Genomic DNA, 20,280 nt, shown 5'->3' with positions numbered 1-20,280 from the left:
CAAATGGTTACATGGCAGCTGCCAACGAATTTCCAGCTGCCAGCCATGTTCGAGTCCATTTACAGTTGCGGTTAAACTAATAGATAGACAGTTTTGTAACTATCTTTATTTCATAGTAGCAGGCTAATTAGCTTTATTATAGTTTCACTAACATCAGAAAAAAGTTAAAAATGTATGTAATATTAAAAAATTCTTTCTTCGCTTACTGTTTAAAACTAAAATAGGTTTCGAGGCATATTTCTAATTAAGTGGTTCTCTGACTTCTATCAGAATGGCCGCCGCTGTAGGTCCTTACATATCCTCACATGTAACTGCAACTGTCGAGCATGTGTGTGTGCGTGAGAAAAACTAATTAACTAGTTTTGCATTTGGCTCATTTCATTTGGCTGCGCTCTCAGAGCTTTTTATGATTTTGATTAATTTCGAGCCATAAATATTTATGCAGCCAGCCAGCTTTATTATTCCGCAGCAGCTGAGCTGGCTAAGGGCATTTAGCTTAGCTCCAGATCCCGATCCCGACTCGACTCCGACTACGACTCCTAGACGCACAAAGCTACCAAAGCAACCAGGCCACCCAGTCAGCCTTTAATGTTTTCCGGGTCAGTCACAGTCACTCACTTCCCTTGAGCTCGTTGTCGGCACTTTTGTTTGTCAGCATGGACGATGACACCGCCGGACAGCCAGACGTTCAGACAGCCGGACGGAGTGCGACAAAGTGGGACGATCCCGGCGGACGGAGGACGAAGGACGAAGGATAGAGCACCGGGCCAGAACGGAACAGAGGCCAGGGAACAGGCTACAGAGAACAGGCCATGCCAGAGCCGCTGGCTGCGCTTTTTCATGGGAAACCGACAGCAGAGGCCGCTTTCGAGGCACCCACAATGAGGAAAAAATATTTTAATTTGCACACAAAGTTACTTTTGTATGTTTAAGAAGTCTATATAACAATATTCGCTTAAATAGTAAACTATAAAAATACCTTAATGTCAATTAACAATCACTAAATTGCCTTTAAAGTTTGAATCCCCCTATTTTCTCTCAGTGCAAGGCAGACAAAGAGTCCGTCGGTTCGTCGTGGTGCTGTGCACTTGGGCGACTAAGCTGCATCAGCTCACTGGGCAGCAGCTGTGACTGGGGGCCGCTGGAGCCTCCTCTGTTGACAAATAAGCAGAGGCCGAGGGCCGCCAGTCTGCCGCCCACTTTTCATGCGGACAAATTGAGCAGGACATTGAATTGTCGACCAGGGGCTACGCAGCAGCCCTTGACGGCCTGACGAACATTGCACCTCCCTTAGAAGTCCAGAGTCGAAACGCCCCCCTCCTTCCAGAGCCCGACTTCAAACCCCCGACCGACTGGCAACTCCGGTGAAAAGTCGCTGTCTCCGGCGGGGGGTTGATTATATTGTTGACGTTGATGTTGATGAAGCATGATTCGGATTTTCATCTTTATTGCATTATACTTAAAAACTATTAGCGGCAGGCCAACGGATCCACTGACTGCGCGCTAGCTGAGTGCTATCCTGTTGGCTATTCTGAGGGAGCAGAGAATATTTGCACTACAATATCTACAGGATTGGGATATATGGATTAGGCATTTCCTTTGATTTGAAATAATAATAAGTACACCCACCGAACGTTCGACAAAATTAGGTTGGTAGACAGTTTCGTCGGATGAAAATTCTGCAGTTTTGTACAGAATTATAAGCAACTAAGAGCGTTTTAGCTATTTTTACTGGCCAGATCCAGCAACTCTTTGGAATATAAAGCAGGCAACAGTGTTCCTGACATGATTGCATTAGCCGCGAATGGACTGGAGTCTAGACCAACTACTACCAACTAAGCCGGTCCTCCAGTTTGCTGCGTGGCCGTTAAGTGATTTATGTGATTAGTCGCGTTGCCGGGCTTAATGCAGATGAATGATGCTGTTAAAAATTGAGAAATCAAATGATTCGCGGGCAGTCGCTGTAATTTACGGGCTGATAAAAAGTGGCACTTAAGTCGACTGCGAAACGCTCGTTAACCAGCATTCGGTGTGTATATAAATTTAACCAGCCAGAAAATAATGCTCGATAGACAAATGGCCATGGGCCCCGTTCCTGAGTTCCCAAGTTCCCAAGTTGCCCATTCCCCACCGACGACTTATCTGCAAGTTGAGCAGCTCGGAGCAGAAAATCTTGATAATGGAAAATTTATTAATCCCATCAACGACAACAATAACAATAAAATGTAAACAAATGACTGACGGCGAACAGAAGCTCGGTGGACAAAAGGGTGGCCATAATGTGGCTAACCCCTTATGGAGGTGTTGCACGACAGTCGAGTCCGTCGATACAAATCAAAATCGGCCATTTCAGAGTTTTATTGGTGCTGGGAAACTATGACTTACGAGTCGAGTGGGTTCTAATCAGGTGATCGGGCGGTCCTTTATATTGAAAATATACATTATTCCCGCACGCAACGGTGGCCATTGTCTGGATTTGACTTCCATTCTATTCGCCACCGTGATGATAAAAGCGGAGTTGATACACCGCATTGACTGTCAGTATTAACTCAATTGGCAAGATCGATGGCGTTTGATACGACCAGCCAAAGAGTACGAGACGTGAATTTATGTTCTATATAAAGTTGGTGATTATCAAACATTTTATTGCTCCCCATGAGGGCCCATTGTTCTGATTTGTGTGTCTAATCCGAGGGCCAATTAACTGGGTCCATCGAAATGCGGGCCAAAATGCTTGACAACCTGCAATGGGCGGGAATGGCTGAAAAAAGCAATTTAGCAAGTGTCAAAAGTGGCCAATTTACTTGTTACTCTTGGCTTTTGCGCCCAGAAACTCCGACTCCCGGCTGTGTCAACAATGAAATCGGTGAAATTGGCTGGAAGTCCATCAAAAACCCGCTTAGAGAGGCGAACGGAAACGGAAACAAAGTTGAAATGAAATGAAACTTTACCAACTAATAGAAATGTTATTATTTGTCTGGGGGCTCCAGTCAAATGAAATATGAGGGGCCACAAAGTTGTGAGTTTCCAAAGAGCATTGAGTGCTCGATCTGTTTTTTTTCTTTGCCCCCCTGTTTTGTTTGTTAAATCAACAATTTGCTTGGCCCGAAACTTCATTAATTAAATACCGTATACGATCGGGTTTTGATTTGTGCCTCTAACCTTGAGCCGTCGAAATTGTTCACTCGGCGGCATCATCAGCGAATCAGCCAGTAAGTCCTTTCATTAAACTCTGAAATATTGAACTTTGCCACTAATTAATATTCACGCTCCTAGACCACCTGAATACCCCAGTCCCCGGGGCGCTCATCACGCCCTTCATGTTGCGACTTAACTTTTCAGCGCTGAATTTATACAAAGTCATCTGGGGAGCTGGACCCACCGTCTTGGTCCGGCATCAAAATAATTTAGTTACCACCTTCGTTCGCCTGCAATCGATGGCGGCTGTCGGAAACTTTAAAACTTTCCCCAACTGTTTGCACAATATCGCATGTTGGCAGCTCGGCAGCGCCATCTGTGGGCGGGGTCACCACCTTAACTCCAGACGACATTTCGGACGCTATATTATTACAACAGTTCATCACACCCGGAATCCATACACTGCGGGTATTTTGTGATAAGTTTCATTGTAATTGAGCTAAATAATACTGAGTATGATAGAAAGTTCTTAACAAATAGCCTTTGTAAATTGAAAATGTTTACTAATATCATTCTTAAAAACTGCAGAATGTAGGCTTTTAATAACTTTATTTGCCACTTGGCAGCTCATAACAAGTTTTTCATGATTTCGAAATTTTCCCTTTTCGCTCAGTGCATTGAACTATATTTATGGCGAGGTATCGCTGTCGATGCCGACGTCCTCGCTAATGTAGATGTAAACGGGTAGCCCCTGGGAGTCACTTTTATCAAACAGCCCATTGGGTATTTGGGCTGAAGCTTTGGTAAACTTTGCCCCTGCTCCCCGCAGCCCACCTCGGGCACCACCATCCACGTCCTCATCCTCACCTGAGCTCCAACCGGGTGAGCTGGGCAAGGGGGACTGAGTCACAGAAAGTTTTCGCTTTCGATTTGCTGCTTGCAAGCCCCCTTGGCCATACCCATTTTCGTGCCAGGCCGTGGCCAAAACGCAAATTGTTGAAAGTTTGCACTAAAGTCGTTGATTTCATAGCTGAGAGGTGAGCTCAACTCGTTCAGAAAGTCTGCCAAAGTAGTTGACGTGAATCGATGAGGGGCGGTGTCCGGGGATCGGGAGTCGTATCCCGGGAATCCTGGGGATCCTGGCCCAGGAAGCAGCCAGCAAGGCACGTAATTGAGTAAAGTTGCTGCTGCGGCGGTGCAAATGCGAGTGCGGATCCACTCGAAAGCCGAACGGCAAATGTTTCGATATATTGCGTCTGGCAGCCGTAGCGCGACAATGAAAACTACAATAACTCCGTGCAGTGGCCGAGTTGCCGTCTCCCGGGAGCCACAAAGCTAAAATCATAGGCCATGCCCGGAGGACCCACATCTGCGAGCGCAGCAACTGCGGCTCAAATAGTCGGCATTTACTCCTGGGCTTTTTAATTGTCCGCTTGTGAGCGTGTGGGTGTGTGTGTGCGTGGGTTGGGTACAGTTGAGGTCAAAAACAGTATCAAAAAAAATTTAAGGATTCTGATTATTAACAACATTATGTACATCAATTGTATGTACGAATTATTCATATTAGTGTCTGCAATAATGGGTTCGGTGGATTCTTGTGAATAGAGTTATTTTAAATGAAATGAATATTTGTTGATTATAATACCATGATATTAATATTCAATTAAAGCACATCTTAAATATAAAAGGCTGTAGTTGCGCTTCTCCGATTACTCGAATAATTTGTACACTTTTTTTGCGTTCGAATATTTATTTGGCAGCAGTTTGTTGAAGTGAATACCGGGCATTAGCTGGTGGATTTCATAGCTTATGGCAGAGTTTTAGATGCTACTATTTTACGCGCAACTGTGTGTGCACAGTGTGTGGCCGTGTGTGTGTGCGACCGCGTGTCCGTGTAAGGACTTTGATTGTTTTCTTGATGGCGATGTGTGGGTGAGTTTTGCAATGGCTTCCGCCGGGTTCAGCTGGATAAATTTGTGTGTGCGAGTGTGTGTGTGTGGGAGGTTGCTTTATTTGCCGACTGTAGCTGCGCTTCAATTTATGACATTTTGACAGCAGTTGCTGCAGTTGAATCCGAAAGTTGCTCTCTTGAGTAATCGCACAGCTTTTTCACTTACAAACGCGCAATTTGTGGATTGCGCAGAATATTCAGATATATTAAACATATATACGATGGTAGAACGTGTCTAAAAGCCTAGACAGCAGTTAGCAGCGGAATTCGAATTAAATATTTATGTTTTTAGCTTCCAAAGTGGATTTCCATGAGTTGGGTCGAAAGAAACACCGCGGTTATGTGTACAAATTCAAAGGAAATAATGAAGGCATATAATAGTAAGGTAAAATCACATACTCTTGCGGTAAAAAATTTCAATTAGTAAAATGCTCAAATTGATTCAGTTCATTTTTTCTAAAAACACTTTAGAATTGTTTACTGGGTAAAGCATTAATACTTTTTTATGGCTTTTCCGGCACAAAAAGCGCATTCAATTAATGGATCCAGTGGAAAAAGTAAATCGCTGCCTTCTACCAGCTGAGCTGTCATTACTAATTTGTTAGTTGCTATTTGTTGCAAGTGAAGCAGTTTTGAAGCAATAAAAAATGAAATTCCATGCACGCAATAATGCGTTTTTACCGATGCGTTCGGTAAGCCGGTAATTACGGCAAACAATTGGCCCGAACGAATTATTATCCAGCGTGGCAATTATAATTTAATAGCATTTTACCAGATGAGCTATTCGAAACATCATTTCCCCGGCGCATTCCACTACTTAAACCTTAGTCACCGGAAGGCAGCTGAAATTACAAAGCACACGGCCTTATTTGCTCCGACTGTTTGAGGAGGAAATGCTGACGCTCAAATACAGCGAGTTAGCTATTAAACATATTTGACTTGCCGTCGAAGTGAGCAAGGCACACACACACACACATGCACTCGAATGCCCCTTAATGGTGGCTGAGATGTCAAGTAGGCTTTTCTCCCGCCTAATATGGCGGTTTTATAGCCCTCTCAAATTTCCTTGAATTCGAGATTTCTTAAAATAAATCAATTGACTCAATCATTTATTTGTATTATGTATAGAAGTGAAGCTAATGTATAAGGTGAGATTAAAAAAATTTTAATCCAAACCAAGAAAATAAAGATTTTAATACTATATCTATCTTATCATTGTAACGTTCTCATAACTATTTGCAGCATAGTAAGCATGGCTGCTTAGTTTTATGGGTTAATATAAACAACTATTAGGGATATAAATATTGATTGGCACCAACAAAGCGTGTGCTATTTCTAGAACATTAAAAATAACCTCTGCTGATTAAGAATCTTCTGTGACTTAATATTTTTAGCTCCTTTCGAAGTATATAGTTAGCAGCACTGTCGGGATGCTGAAGGCTTTTCCCCAGGTCTGTGTTTGCGTCGGTGAAGGGGTGGCGGTGTATGATAATAATTCAACAAATTGTTGTTTAACAAGGAGAGACAGCCACAGTCACGCGAGGTGCTCCTGCCTGCTCGTCCTTCGATCCTTGAACCCCTTGAAGCCCCCGCCCTAATCACCGAGCCTCTCGAGCGTTCGTCGTGTTAATCGCTTTATATGCAGCGCTTTCGAGAGTGAGTGCGAGGTGATGTCTTGTTTTAATGCAATGTGTACGAGTGTGAGTGCTGGTACCAGAGTGTGTGACTGTGTAAGTGTGTGAGTGCCCGGGGCAATACACGCACAGCTGCCGAAATATCTTACCTCCGTTTCATGAAATGAAACAATTAGGAGAAAAAGTTGCCTCTTGCGAAGGACACTTTCCTTCGCCTTCCCCCCTTCGCCCGAACTCCGTGTATTTCCGGAGGGTTTTCGGATATCCAAAACCCAACCCTTTTTTATGGCTCGGCAAACATGTGTATGCCTGTAAACAAGGCTGCCTGCTTGTGTGTCTATGTGTGAGCCTGGCTCTGTGTGCGTTTAATGACAAAATAATTAGAAAACTTTTTGTGTACTTTGTAGCAGGGCCCGGAGTCTGAGTCTGGGTCTGAGTATGTCGTAGTGGCCCGGGTGTCCGCCCACATTCCGCCCTGTCAATGTCACCGCCAATTTGCTACTTCTGCCTCTTTGTGGCCCCAGCTCCCCCACGGTCCGCATAAGTGTGTATCTGCTCCTAGCCACACACATCTGGAAATTGCCAAACAAGGACGACGCCTCTGCCTCCAACGGCCTTGGTGTCTCTGGCAATTACGGAGCTGGGGTTGCGACATTGACACCTGGCTGGTTGGGGTTTTTCAGGGGGAATAATGTCGAAATGTTAAAAATTTAGGCAACTAAGCGCTTAATATTTAATCAAAGGCCCTGGGGCTACAACGCCGTGAAATTTAAAAGCTGCTAATGTTGTTATCTAATTAGGTAGCGTGTTCTGCCGAAAACTTTGCTGCTTTGAAATTATTTTATTTATTTCTTTGAATTAATACAAATAAGAATAAAATATGTATCTTAATTATAAATAATCATCCTACAAAAGTTTGGGATACAGAACAAAAAATACTTGAATAAAAATGAAAGAAAATATTGCCATCTTAAACAAGAATAAAATTCTTTCGACTAAATATATAGTGGTCCGATCCGGCGCTTTCCATATTATATTATATTCAATAAAAAGGCTTTTGGGAAGTTAGTTAACAGTGACAGACTAGTTCTGTTGATACCATGATCGCAAAATATATATTTTACCGCGCTGCAAGTTTCTGAATGAAGACAATATACCCTCTATTATGTCAGCGGGTATTACCAGCATGTGATGAGAAAGAAAATCCGCAACACATGCATGTTTTCATAGTTTAAGAATAAAAAATATGTTTTTATCGCTTAACGTCCCGAAAAAAATACATAAAAATGAAATTCATTGCATTTCGATAGCTTCCGGGTGGTGTAAGCCCTTCACGTAGAATGCGGAACTTTCGGGCGTGGGACGCGGATTAAATGGCTCAGAGAAGCTTATTATTTTAGGCGCCTGAAGGCGATGCTGGCTTTGCTATCGGTTTTTAATTATCTTTGAATAAGTGCCATTTGCACTAAGCTGAAACCACCGCAGCCACCAGGGCGTAACTAAAGCGCCAATCTGCGCGGCAGGGGCACCAGCCACCGATTGCCCGAATATTTTATTGGATTCGGCTAGCAACCACTTGGCATTTAGTTATTAAGCACTTGAACACATGGCGCAGCCAGAAGGAGGGCAAAAACTTCCGCCGGGCAGACAGACAGACACCCACACACCCGCACACCCACAGGATACGCCCACAATATATGCTAGCAACAGACTGCGCCACTTTATTCCACCGCTGGCCCACATTGCGTATGCGTATCGCCGGAGTCGTCGTCGTCACGAAACTAGCTGCTTACCGGCTGTGTACGTGTAGGTGTTTTTATTGAAGTGCGTGGCGAAACACTTTAACTCGTTGTCCGAATGGCTGCACGGAAGCGGAGATCGCGATCTGAGGAGCTCCTGGCACGACAACTCCTGGCTCAGCAAACCCGCAAAACGTGCCAAATCGATGACTGGCCATGGCCCCAGAAAAAGGCAGGAACGCAGAACGAAGAAAAAATGAGGACTTAAAGGAGGACCACGGTCATAAAATGAATTACGCATTTCGTACTGAAGACTGGACTTATTCTTGAAATAATATGAATGAAATTGAAATAAAAGTACAGAAGTATCTGGAACATGTTGTGGAACATGAATGGAAATAAATTATTATTCGTAAACCATTTTCTATCAGGCATCTTAAATTGTACCTTAAAATGCCCTCTAAAATCTCAGCCCATTTTCTGTAATTTTGAATTTAAATTCCCCCCAATTTTTATGTCTTTGGACATATTTTGCAGTTCAGCTTGAGCTTAATACTTGAGCTGTAATTAACATATCTTTTCATTGGCAACGTAGATTACTTGATGCTCCTCAACTTGGCCATTCTTATAAATGCATGAATGGAAGTAGTCAGCCCCATCAAAGGCTGGCGGTACAAGGTTGGATGAAAAATTCCACCTACCCGTTGCCGAGATGCCGAAAAGGTTTTCGGTCAGGCACTGAGTGCTGACCGATAAATGCTTACATGGACTCATACCTGGACAAATACTCGTATGAATATACACGGACCGAGAGCACATTCACTGCCAAGTATTTGCGCTGGCCGGGAGGAGGAGGAGCCGCAAAAAGGAACGAGAATCGCCGGGCTGAAAGCAAACTTTGTGCCACGTGTTCGCCAGGATTCGGGGCAGGAGCTAGTTGATTTCCAACAGTTGAGTCGAGTTTATTTTGCCGGCCAGGTGAGACTGCTGTGGCAGGCGGGAAAAGGGGCGGGGCACAGCAGCCGGCATTGCATACATTTTTGCTGCGTGCCTTGGCAGTTTTTCTACCGTTCTCAACCATTTTCTACCCATCCAAGCTGGCCAAGTCGAGCGTGAAATGTTGATGAAGTAACCGCACATGTTTGCCGTTCGCCTCTTGTCGTGCATAAGTTCCTGAAAACCGGTTTCACCTCCGCTCAAGTGAGTGTTTAGGCGCAAACTTTTGTCCTGGCCGCCCCCTGTCTAAGCGCAAATTAGTTTGTCCAGCCGGGGGCAAAGTTTGGGTTTGTGCAACAGCAAATTCGTGTTACCCATTCCGATGCCCATTCCCCTTCGACCCCGCATTGGCCGCCACTTGTCCCATATGCATATAAATATATAAATAAAGCGATAAAAAAGCGCCTGGGCAGGGCAAAAAGTGGGAAAGTATAAAAGTTTCGCAACTAGAGCATGTCATGATGCACGGCCACCATAGATGTTGATGCACATGCATCGTTACCGAAACAACCATCAAAAACGAGCAAAGCGGCCACGTTTGAAACAACACGACGGAACCCAGGATGCCCCGGCTCCAGGACTCTTACTCTGATTCAGTTTCAGTTTCAGTTGATGTGGCTCTTGCCGTTGCTGTTGCTTTTGCTGTTTCGGTTCCAAGGACAATGTAACCATGTTAAACAGCAATCAGAGTGGAAATACAAACCACTCGCTGGTAATTTTGCATGCAACGCTTAATGCTTGTGGCGAAAGTGGCGTTGATTTCGGCAGACAACTTTTTCAGTTTTTCGCCTCCACCCGCCCCCTTTTCACTCTTTTTTTTGGTTTTTATCCAGCCCGGTGTTTTGTTCGTTCTGCATAACGTTTCCCCTTCCAAAACAGTGTCGCTAAAGTTTTTCGAGCGGCGGGCTGAAAAGGGGGCTCTCGGCAGCGGCCAAATTAAACGAAATGTATACAAAATTTGCTGCAGCGACGCTGCTGCACTCGAAATTTGAGTGAGTGGCTGCCTGCATAAAATAAGGAAGCCCCACCATCAGGGAATGGCTGAAGGCTGAGCAGTGGCTGCACTGAGAAAAAATAGTTCTGCATCGGGAATTTAATCTAAATTTATTTGAAACTAATGCTTTTATAGCAACAACTTAAACGTCTCTCTAATAACGCGATCGTTATTAAATGACCTGATTTCGTAAATTCCTTTTAAAATTATTTCTTTGAAACGTGTATGTATAGCTACTTCCTTTTTAAGGGGTAAACACTTAGGAAAATCAGTTATTATTGTAATGCAATTTGTCTGTAAAGACGGAAACCTTTTTGTCCGAGTGCCAGTGTTTTTTGGCCTGGGCGAGTGGGATGTGCAGGCAGCCGTGGCGTGAGATGTTTGCCAACATGTACAACAATGTGCTGTAGCTGCTGCTCCTGGTGCTGCCGCGTTGTCTAAAGTTTGAAGTGCGCATAATAAGCCGGTCGGGGGGAATTGGCCGTGGATGTGGATGTGCACCATGCCTTCATGCCACCATGCCAAATTAGACACTGCAGATAGTGCCCCGAAATGTAGGCAACGTTTTCGGGGGCCAAAAGAAGTGAGAAGTGCCCCGCCGAAGGAGACTGGGGTTCAATGAGCCCGTCATCATTGCGCAGCTTGTTAGCTTACGAAAGTGAAACTAATTTCCGCTTTTACGTGGATACAACTTGCAGGAAACTGGGTCAAAGAGTAAAAGTTTGTATATACTGTACTACAAGCCTGGGCAGCAATTTCTTAATGATGCCTAGCGAATACAAAGTAAAATAATTTTAATGACTCTTATAGAAATGGAAGCGTTGTTACTCAAATTTAGCTGAGATTTGCGTGGTAGTTGAATACATATATATAAGATACAGATTTAGGAAGTATGTTGAATATATTAAGAACTGTAACTCACCGCAAACCACTTTTTCGAAAAAAAAAAAACACATATTACAGCGGCATTATCATTATCTAATTAGCCAACTTGCAATTAGCTTACTTATTAATCCACTTAAAAGGGATTTTGTGTTTCCCCCAAACAAACGTCGAATTATGATTCTATTCGCCTCTCATTTCTCCGAACTCTCAACCTCTTGCAGAAAATTGAAATCGGAAAAACAATGCAACAATTGGAGAGCTCCGCACACCTCAGTGCAACGCAGCGGCAGCAACATCAACGGCAGCAAAATCAGCAGCAGCGCGAAAGTTGTGCCCCGGGCAAAAACTGAAAATGAAACAACTTAATTAGTAGTTGTCGGAGTCGAGAGCAAAAAGCCGCGCACTCCCAGAATTCCGAATCAGCCCAGCTGGAGCTGGAGGAAGCCGGAGGTTCGCCGAAATTTAGGGAATACTTCGTCGAAGGAGCCAGTTGCTCCGATAAAAGTGCTCGCGTGTGAGCGCACTTTTTCGAGAAAATTAAATTGAAAACAGCATCAGCGCAGAGGCGGTAAACACTCTGAAATACGATTCGAGCCCGCATATAAATTGCTACACTTTACACAATGGATTTTCCAGCGAAAAGGACTTCCACAATGCCCCTAACAACTTCCTACAACGCCAACATCAGACGAAGCTGCCTCGCTTTGTTCGCGCTCTTCCTATTCGCGGCACACATCAGCCTAACTTCCGGTCAAATCGATTGGGACGACGACGATGATCCAGGTGAGTGGATTTGAATGCACTGAAAAAATAGGAGCTCCTAAACAGATAATCTATTGCAAACCGAAGGAGTACACTATCTTACGTTTAAGATACACAACTAGTTACTTCCTTCATCACTAAACAGTGAAAACAACACATTAACCAACAGCATTTTGGCATTATAAAAAACCTCTTTTTTCTTTCCGTGTCGCTGCGAATTCAAATGCGATTCGAATTCAAAGTTAGGCAAAACAATCCAGTCAGCGACTAGCTACTTCTTTTATTCTCGCTCACCTGGAGCGCCGTGATTTGCATAAATTGCAAATCGCTGTCGAACAGACAGCTCAATCAACTGGAGATTCAAAGCAGTCGAAACATTTTCCAATCGAGTTTCGGTTATGTTTTTGTAATTACGTTTAATTGCCAGTACGTATACGCCCCGGATGCCGCAAACGGGTAACGAGAAACGGGTAACAGGAAAGCTGAGAACGGGGCTTTTAATTAATCGCAGATTTATGGCTTGAGGTGTGTGTGCGGCCATATAAATGGAATTTTAATTATTCAAAAGCTACAATTAAAATATTTAACGAATTCATAAGTCTGACAGTTTAATTGCAAGAGTTTGCCATAACTTTGGCTGCGTCGAGCAGAATATTTATAGAAGCGGATAAGTCCTGTTGTGGCGACAGGCCCAAGGAAGCGCTTGAGAAACACAGGACCTGTGTTGCGAATACCTGTTGGACACATATTTTAATTTATTTATTTGCAGCAGCTGTGGGCGAAAAGTTCAATCTTCGGCCGGAGCCATTAGCACAAATATTCATAAACTTTTGCTAGAGTTTCCAGTCCTTTTTCGGCTTCCCGCTTCTTTCTTTGCCGCCGAATCAAATTCATCGGAATAATTAATTTCTGTTTGAGCAGGACGCTTTCACGGCACTTGAGCCACACCCACCGCCGGACGGATGGCCTTGTAACCTCCACACTTTTCTATTTTGTGATCAAAACGAAAGTCCTTTGTGGCCCAGAGGGGGCCAAATCACACGGTTTGTCTCATTTATCGATTTTCGCCCCATTGTGCGAGGCGCTTGGTGGCGCACGCTTTTAAGCTAACGATGCAAACTGAAAATGTTGACAACAAACATTTTTCAAGCTGTGAGCTGTGTGAGCTGTGTGAGCCGTGTGTTGTCCTTGTTGCAAGGTAGCCGAGCCTTAAACAAATACAGATAGAGCTCTATTCCCCCAGCGCACACGTGTGTATGTGTGTGTGTATTTGTTGTACTTGGGGCAGAAATAGGAGCAGACAGCACACGGCACCCCGCCGTGATTCCATTTCAGCCCGGCCAACAGGGCACTGCCAGCTTTTACAGCTGGGAAATATGGTTTTGCATAAAATTGCAAATAAATGCTGCGATATGAGCCAAGGCCAAGATTAGCCAGGCATGATCTTAAAGCACCGTTTTGTACCGAATGCTGCGGATGCGCCTGTGGAAAATTACGAAAATTAATCCGAGAAGCAGTCGAAATAAAACTGCCACAATTCTGCAGGACTCGCACTGGGAACGAAAATCATAAATCAAAAAGCAATGCAGACACTGTACACTTTTGAATAGCGTCCAGAAAGATTACGAAACTATTGCAACCCTTTACGGACCAAGTTGTTATCTATTCGGCTTTACATTTATTTAAACAATGTTTAAAGTTAACAATTTTTCGCCAGTGCAGAGACAACGTCGCTCGCCAACGTGGCTGAGGCTATAAACAAGGAGCATTCCTCTTTGCCCCGCCAACACTGTAAAATTATGAAATCATAAAAATATTTTTACGATTACATAAAAAGTTGCGAAAATGTGGGCGTCGCTACAATGTACGCCGTGGTCCTAGACATCGGTCTTGGGGTTTCGGGGTCCGCTCGCCTTTCAGAATAGCGAAGCCCGGCAATTGCGTGATAGTATAAAATTCAACTTTGGACATATGACTTCATTATTTATCAAACGGCCGGGCTTGAAAGCGTCAAAGGACACAGTGTCCCGGAATAGTTGGCGTCCAACTCAACCGACCGCACTCCCCACATTGACCTGTGGCCGGAACCGAAACCTAGTGCCATATATTCAAATTACGTGTGTCACACGGAGCCGAAGCCAAGGACCATTTCCACTTCCAAGGGGACCAGGCCCAGAATGGAAAACCACATTCGAACAATTTCATTAAAAATGAGCCACATGTGTGGGACGCTTTTCGGGCTATTTCATTTGCTGAACTCTGCGGCTTTAACCCTATTAGCCTTTCGCCCCTGCCGACCATAATTCATGTTGTTTTCATTTGTTTTGATTAGCAAATGCGGCCTGGATTCTCGGATTTTTGGCTAGCTGGCTGGCTAGCTGGCAAATTATAACGTGACTCGCGCGGTCGCCACTAAAAATCGTATTTGGCGTCGAGTATTTGGCTCTGTCTCGTGCGTGCTTGTTTCACTTGCCACACGCAATCCGCGATCCTTAACCCGAGCTGTGAATTGCTGGGGCCCAAAGCACACCAATCCCATTCCATCCCAATCCCAACCCAACCCAACCCATCCCACCAGAAACTGGAGGCCAGAGCCCAGAAGAAGAGCGTTGGACATAAAAATTTTAATTTATGCCGTGTTGAGTGCGTTATGCTCCAGTTCGCCACAAGTGTGCCTACTTTAGATCTCCCCATATCACACAATGTATGCAGATAGCTGGCACACAAGTCGGGGCTGTTCCTCCGATTAACAGTGCTTCAAGGAGAGGGGAACATGTATATATTGCTACTAACAAAGCGTTTGAGTCAATGGAATGTAAAAAGATAGATAAGAAACATTCTACAAAGGTATTTGTATCGCAAACGTTAACAGATACTTTTCCATATAATTAGATTATTTTATTTTTTTGCCTTTAAGTAGGTACAGATACAATTGAACATTTTTTTCTGGGGTGTTTCACTTTTACAAGTCTTCAAAACACTACATATTCCATCTATATCTAGAGTACATCGTAACAGCTCCCAATATAAAGAGTTTCGAACACTGTGCGGCTCGAAGTCATGCCACAAATCGGCACTTCTGACGCTATAGACTCTATAGCTCATTTTGCTGTCGTTCGCCAGGCGCTGGAAAATGTTGGATTTCCTCGGAGCACGCGATGGATTTTCATTTCCATGGCCCCCTCAACTCACCCAGCACAACAGCATGCCAGCAAACCGACGATGGCACATGAAGAAAGCAGACCGCAAATATGTAAAAATTATAATTCATGTTACATATTTGATGAAACACATTCAATCATTCGCTGGCACGGCCGCAGCCCGATAATTACGCATTTCGCCTTTTTCGCAGTGTGGTTATTTTTAATGATAAATGACCGGGCCCAAAGTGTTGGAAATTTTTCGGAGCTTATGCCGAATATTTCGGCGCCCGGGTGTTTATGTGCTGGGCGTGTTTTCCCCACCCACCTTGTGTAACTAATTTTGTGTCAAAAATACTTAGCGCTAACAGCGATAACACACACTCGTGTGAGTGTGCGACTGTGTGTGAGCGTGTGTGCGGCAGAGCAAACAAGGAGCAGGATGTGGCAGCGCAATTTGTCATTTGTCAGAATCTAATGCAGTTAATAATTAGCTAGGCCGTCTAATGGCAAGGTGTCTCGACTCCTCCCGACAATGTAATGCTCGACTTCACTTCACTTCACTTCGCCTCACTTCCCTGCTATCCTGGCTCCCAAAATCTCCTCTGGGCCATTAGAGCAGCCAAGTTACTACACGCTCGCGGTCCTACGGGGAAATCAATGAATGATTAATTGCGCCAGCTAGACATGTACACTCCGGTCTTAAAGGATTTGCTATTTTCGTACGGCTCTTTGAATACATGATTGTACAATTTGTGTAATTATTTTGCAAATATTGAGTGTACTGAGCTGGGAAATGGGAACTATAAGGAGCAGGTCATTGACATTCCTTGTTGTGTAGCTAAAAAAGTATCACATCGCATTGTAAGTTACATTGCCTAATATCTTTTCAAATGAATTGAATATAAAATCGACTTACCATTGATCGGACTTAGTTGTCAGATCAAGTATAAGTTACCGAAAGAAGATATGCGAATGGGTTGGGCCACATCTTAGTATCTAACTACACTAGTGGGTCTGCCTTTCGTTTTCTTTTATTTTTGAAGAGCAACTCAAATGCTGAAACCCTTAATTTGAACAGTTAAACGTGTAATCAATAAAGTCCCGATTTGCATACTGGCGAGAATCCTGGCTGTTGACAACATCAATGTGCTTATCCAGTGATTTAGCCGACTTTGGCTCAGCGGGCAACTTTTGCCTGACAAAGGCAAAAGGAAAGCATTTCAAATGTCATGTAGAAAAGGAAGGAGAAGTCAAAAAAAGGAGAACTAAAGCTGGTAGAACACGCGAAATCCTAGACCTCCGGTCCGATTGCAGACTGTCGCACAGCAGACACGCTAAAACTGTTCACTTGGCGAAACGTATAAATTTTCTATTGATTTATGCCAAGTTCGCATGCCATTTTTTTCGCTTTGCATAATTTCTGCTGTTGGCCAAATTGCACTCCGCAGAAGGAGGCAGGACGCAGGACGAAGTAGGCGGGATGAAGGGCGGGGCTCGAAAGGGGCGGCCGGATGGCCGCGGAGGACCACGGCAAATACAATTGTTGCGATTGCGACTGTCTCTTCGCGGTCATGGCTCGACTGCTACTTACCAACACAATGGCGAACGCATTTCCAAGTTCCTCTGGCACTACACGGAGAGAAATCTGCCTAAGCTCTTATTTAAACCCATTAGTTAAAGACTCCATATCCATGTGAGTATCGTTCAGTTAGAGCTTTGCATTAGGTTGCAAGTTCCATATTGTTTCTTGTGGAATAATAACACATTTTGTTTCTCAGTGCACCACTGGCGCAGTTACAGCAGTTACAGCGGCTGCTGCAGCCAGTGGCATGAATTGCGATGATGGAGTTATCCATTTATACTCGCATTTGCATAGAACCAGCGTCTGTGATTGCCGCTGGGCGAGAGACGCTGCGCTGACACATGACATGGAAAAATGAAAACGAAGCCCGTCGTGCAGTCAGACTCTAGTCGCCTTACCCCGTTTCGATCCCCATCCTCTGGCTATCTGGTTGTGGGCCAGAACAAATGGTCAAACAGTTGCTGCTGCAAACCATCCCCTGACAGCTCAGAAACTAGCAAAAAAAAGGGCAAAAAAGGCTAAGTCCTGAAGAGAAACTGCTTTTCCAGCTACAGCTGCACGGGAAATGGTGCGATGTTAGAGAGCCTGCCACTGCAACATTTACTATATATCACATGTAAATATGATTGCCCGCTGATATGCAGACGATAATGGTCGCAACTGTAGAGCTTCAATCCATTTTTCAATAGTTGATGTTTCAGGTTTTAGTGATTCTTTAACATTTAGTCATAGGATTGGCTTTAAAAATTTACCAACCTATATTGTATTTTTTTATTTATAAATTCGTCACAAGAAGAGATTCCTGTAAAATGCTTTCTGGGGGACTATATGGGGGTATAAAAGAATCAAACCATTTGCTCGTTCTGAAGTGTTAAATCAAGCTCTTAGTTTCATTTTAAAGTGATAAATATTATAGGAAAATCGAAAGAGAACGTTAAACTACAGTTCCCAGACTATCAGATACCCGTTACTCAGCTAAAAAAATGTCATAATTTTTCTATCATATAAAAAGAAATTGGGAAGAACAATAATAAAGTGAATAAAATACAGTTCCTGAAATCTCGAAGTTCATACAGACAAACGGACATGACCAGATCTAGTGATCCTGATTTATAGAGTCGAACGCTTCCTTCTGCCTGTTACATACTTTTCAACGAATCTAGTATACCCTCGCAATCTACGAGTAACGGGTATAATAAAGTCTGGGACCTATCTTGCTACCCATGGCTGTGGACCCCTATCTGCACCCTGGATATGCCAGAAATGTGCCTTTCTGCTTAGCTTCTCACTGGCTGCCCGGCACGCTCGGTTGCAAGTCAGAACCATGTTGCACATCCATCACTTGGAGTAAACAATTTTTGATTAATCGCCACCACCGGACTGCGACTGCTAGTGGAACTGGGCAGTGGGTGGCGTGCACTTTGTGCAACATTTTCCAATTGCAGGAAAGAAAACAAAAAGGCGGGTGAATAAAGGAAAAGCACAACAAACTGTTTGGCACGTGCGGCGCAAAAGAGTCCCTAAAGCACCGGACATGTGTATACAAATTGTGGATGGATGGGTGTGGCAGCTGCCCTGCTTTTGGCCAATGCAAATTGTGAGGCCTGATTGCTTTCTCGACCGCCAACCGGACAACCAGGCAGCCAGGCAACCAGCCAACCGCCCAACTGGCAAACAGCCATCAACCAACATCCAAATAGAATGCTGAGCCCGAAAAACCAGCATCAACGGCCTCCATTTGGCTTTTGCATATTTGACTCCGGCTCTTTCCGTGCGGCAATTTGTGCCGTCAACCGTTGTTAAGCTTTACAACTTATCAAAGTGATCGGGGCAGGCGGAGATGAGGAGATGAGGAGTCTTGGGTCCGAGGACACCACTTAATGGTGGTTTCTTTTGTGAGTTTCAATACATATTAAACGGGTTATGCCGCAAAAGGATTACAACACTTGTCCCCCAAGCATATCATTATGGTTAAACAATTTTTCCCGACAACTTTATTAGCCCGGCCCGAACCGAGTGACCCGTGCGCAAAAGGGTTTTTCCCGGAGAGGCGTGCGAAAAATTCTAAACAAATAAATAAAAGGCAAGTTTGCAACGGGCAGGGTCAGTGTGGAAAATTGCTATGCGGCGTGCGTCAGTGTCGAAAACTATTTTATAGCTGATTCGTGTTGTCATCGCCATCGGAAGAGCAAGGAGGCGTAGGGGCCGAAGGGGCGGGGCTAACGTGGCTGCCGACCAACAGGGCGGATGAGTGGCGAATAAGTCAACGTGGCAAAATGTGTCAAAATGCGCAATTTATTTAATTCCCAACAACTGGACCCTTTTTCATTGCTTATTTGCGTCACTAAAAGAAACTACAGTTTGCTTTCAGCAAATGTTCCTAAAAATAAGTTTAAAATATAATATATTTTGCCTCAAAATAAATACAAAGAAACGAGACTCCGAATTGTATTTACTATCGATGTTAATGTAAATATTGAGAATTTCTGTTTATTTTTTAGCTCATCCTTAGGAGTACATTCTACTCCAAATCCCAAGTTGAAGCATTTTTTTAGCATGTGCGAGTAAACTCATTTTCATACTTTGTTGTTTTCGATTCGACTTGATGCTATTTAAGCGCAAAACTTTCAAGTTGTTCCACAAAGTTTGGCAAGCAACATAAATTGGATTAAACCAGAAAGATGGCACCAGCGCGGCCAAAGGGCCAAGGCGATGTCACCCAAGTTGCTTGGTTTCTGTTTTCCAATCCCACTTGGGTGGAAACGCAGGAAAACCCTTTTCCAGCTTTCCCTCTGGACAGCAGAAATATTCGTTAATGTGTACGAATTTCGGGGAATGCACGTGACGACGGGCGAGGATTTAAAAGCAGCCAAACAGACCCGATGGCTGGGTCAACTCATTAGCCAAATGTAGCCAAAACTAAGCGTATTGCCGAAAAACTTTCAGCATGGAGGCCGGACTGTTCTGTTCCGATCGGCAAAATCGAATGCGGAGTGGGGTAAAACTTTGGCCAAGCCCCAGGGAAAACCATAAATGTCAAAGTCAGCTAAAAGTTTGCATAGTTTTTGACTTTCAGCAGCGGCCCGAGTACCCCAGGCCTCCCCCGGATGCAGATCCTGGCCCGAGGCCCATGTGGTTGACATATTTGCTGGGGGATTATTAATTGAAACAAGTTAATTTGGCCGGAGTATTCCAGGGGACCAGAACCAGAAGCAGGCGCAGAACCAGAACCAGAACCAGCATCATGGGCACGGACATGGTTGGGGAAACTACGACAATGTCACAGTAGACATGGCCAAAGGCTGGGCCACGCCCCTTAGCTCCTAGCCCCGTAGACCCACCGCCCCCATTTTATGTCCAGAACGGTCGAGTATATGTGTATAATTGTGTGTGTTGGCAGGATAACAAGAAAGAGCCAAGCAAAAACGAGGAAAACAGCAAACAAAATGCTGGCAA

General features: G+C 44.2%; 1 protein-coding gene across 3 annotated transcripts in view; it reads left to right on the top strand.

The window, feature by feature from the left end:
• Positions 1–20,280, top strand: part of LOC6726902 — a 96,855-nt gene that overhangs the window by 8,163 nt on the left and 68,412 nt on the right. For all 3 annotated transcript variants that reach the window (XM_039294529.1, XM_016175906.3, XM_039294528.1), the window contains exon 2: positions 11,559–12,120. In XM_039294529.1, coding sequence (XP_039150463.1) covers positions 11,961–12,120 — 160 coding nt within the window. In that variant the 5' untranslated portion in view covers positions 11,559–11,960. The remainder of the gene's footprint in view (positions 1–11,558; positions 12,121–20,280) is intronic.

Source organism: Drosophila simulans, chromosome 3R, assembly GCF_016746395.2.
Source record: "Drosophila simulans strain w501 chromosome 3R, Prin_Dsim_3.1, whole genome shotgun sequence".
NCBI classification, from domain to species: Eukaryota; Metazoa; Arthropoda; class Insecta; order Diptera; family Drosophilidae; genus Drosophila; species Drosophila simulans.
The sequence above is the reverse complement of the archived record's forward strand: the minus strand, read 5'-3'. Positions and strand labels throughout refer to the sequence as shown.